Source organism: Tupaia chinensis, unplaced genomic scaffold (genome assembly GCF_000334495.1).
Source record: "Tupaia chinensis unplaced genomic scaffold, TupChi_1.0 Scaffold147500_2, whole genome shotgun sequence".
Lineage (NCBI taxonomy): Eukaryota > Metazoa > Chordata > Mammalia > Scandentia > Tupaiidae > Tupaia > Tupaia belangeri.
Genome location: NW_006207352.1, coordinates 781,029 through 782,607, shown reverse-complemented (window position 1 = coordinate 782,607; position 1,579 = coordinate 781,029). Strand labels below are relative to the sequence as shown.

The window sequence follows — 1,579 nt, the reverse complement described above, 5'->3', positions numbered from 1 at the left end:
CCGCCCGCCGCCCGCCCGCGGCATGGCCAACTACTACGAAGTGCTGGGGGTCCAGGCCGGCGCCTCCCCCGAGGACATCAAGAAGGCCTACCGCAAGCTGGCCCTGCGCTGGCACCCCGACAAGAACCCCGACAACAAGGAGGAGGCTGAGAAGAAGTTCAAGCAGGTGTCCGAGGCCTACGAGGTGCTGTCGGACCCCAAGAAGCGCCCCCTGTACGACCGTGCGGGCTGTGACGGTTGGCGGGCCGGCGTGCGCCCCCTCCCCCAGCCCCTTCGGCTCGGGCTATACCTTCCGGAACCCCGAGGACATCTTCCGAGAGTTCTTCGGGGGGCTCGACCCCTTCTCCTTCGACTTCTGGGATGCCCCGTTCAACAGCGACCGCGGCGGACGCCACGGCCTGCGGGGGGCCTTCCCGGCGGGCTTCGGCGAGTTCCCGGCATTCATGGAGGCCTTCTCGTCCTTCGACGTCCTGGGCCGGGGCGGGGGCAGCCGTACCACCTTCTCGTCCACCTCCTTCGGGGGCTCGGGCTCCGGCAGCTCGGGCTTCAAGTCGGTGATGTCGTCCACTGAGACGGTCAACGGGCACAAGGTCACCACCAAGCGCATCGTGGAGAACGGGCAGGAGCGCGTGGAGGTGGAGGAGGACGGGCAGCTGAGGTCGGTGACTGTCAACGGCAGAGAGCAGCTGGGCCGGGTGGGCAGCAAGTGAGTGCCACCGCCCCGCCCGCGTCAATAAACATGCCAGCGAGTTCAAGCAGACGACGCGTGGCCGGGTGGGCCTCTGCGGGCGGCCCTGTCCTGGGTGCTGCCTCACCGCCCCTGGGCCGCCGCCCTCCCAGAGGCGGTCTCCCGTCCGGGCCACAGATGCTGCGCCATCACCCTGTCTTAGCCGGGCCGGGACATAGCCCTGGCCTCAGGCCACCACCAGCCACACTGTCCCCAGCCTTCTGGTCCCTGCTCAGCCCGCTGCGCTGATTCTGCGTGGCCAGCCGCCCCGGCACTGGTCCTTCCCCATGGGCACCTCTGCTCTGCGCGGGCACCTCTGCTCTGCGCGGGCACCTCTGCTCTGCGCCCATTTTCTTCTTCCAGCCAATAACTAGGCTTTAAAGGAAAGAACGCCTCACTGCTGGGGGGCTTTGCAAATGCATCCTCCCTGGAGGCCTGTCACCTTCAGGCCTGGGCCCCGCAGAGGTGTGGGGGCAGTTCCCAGCTTTGGGGGCCCAAGCTTCTTCCGGGTTGAGTGCCCGACCCCCCCAGGGTCTGGGAGGGGGCCAGTGAGAGGCGGGAAGGGGCTGCACGCCCACGCCCTGAGGCCGAGGGAGTGCCACTCTTTCAGAAACACATATTTGTTGGTTTATTTAGTATTGCCAGAGATCACGCGAGTGTTCCAGGGAGCGAGTGAGCTCTCTCCCTCTGCATGGCCACCTTGTCGCATGTGGCACGTTTTTCAGGCCATCAGGGCTGGGGGGTCAAACTGCAGTGAGCCACGTGATGTTGAGACACTCTGCAGCCGGCTGCGTCAGCACTTCAGATCCAAAGCCGCTAGGGAGCCCCGGAGCACCTGTGCCGCCGGCCCGG

The 1,579-nt window shown here is 66.7% G+C and overlaps 1 protein-coding gene across 1 annotated transcript; it reads left to right on the top strand.

Annotated features, from left to right (window-relative positions):
• The first annotated feature begins 6 nt into the window (after positions 1-6).
• DNAJB8 (DnaJ heat shock protein family (Hsp40) member B8) lies at positions 7-758 on the top strand. Its single transcript, XM_006172315.2, is given in 2 exon segments — positions 7-249; positions 251-758. Coding segments are annotated over 2 exon segments (687 nt in total). The 5' UTR covers positions 7-22; the 3' UTR covers positions 711-758.
• The last annotated feature ends 821 nt before the right edge of the window (positions 759-1,579 follow it).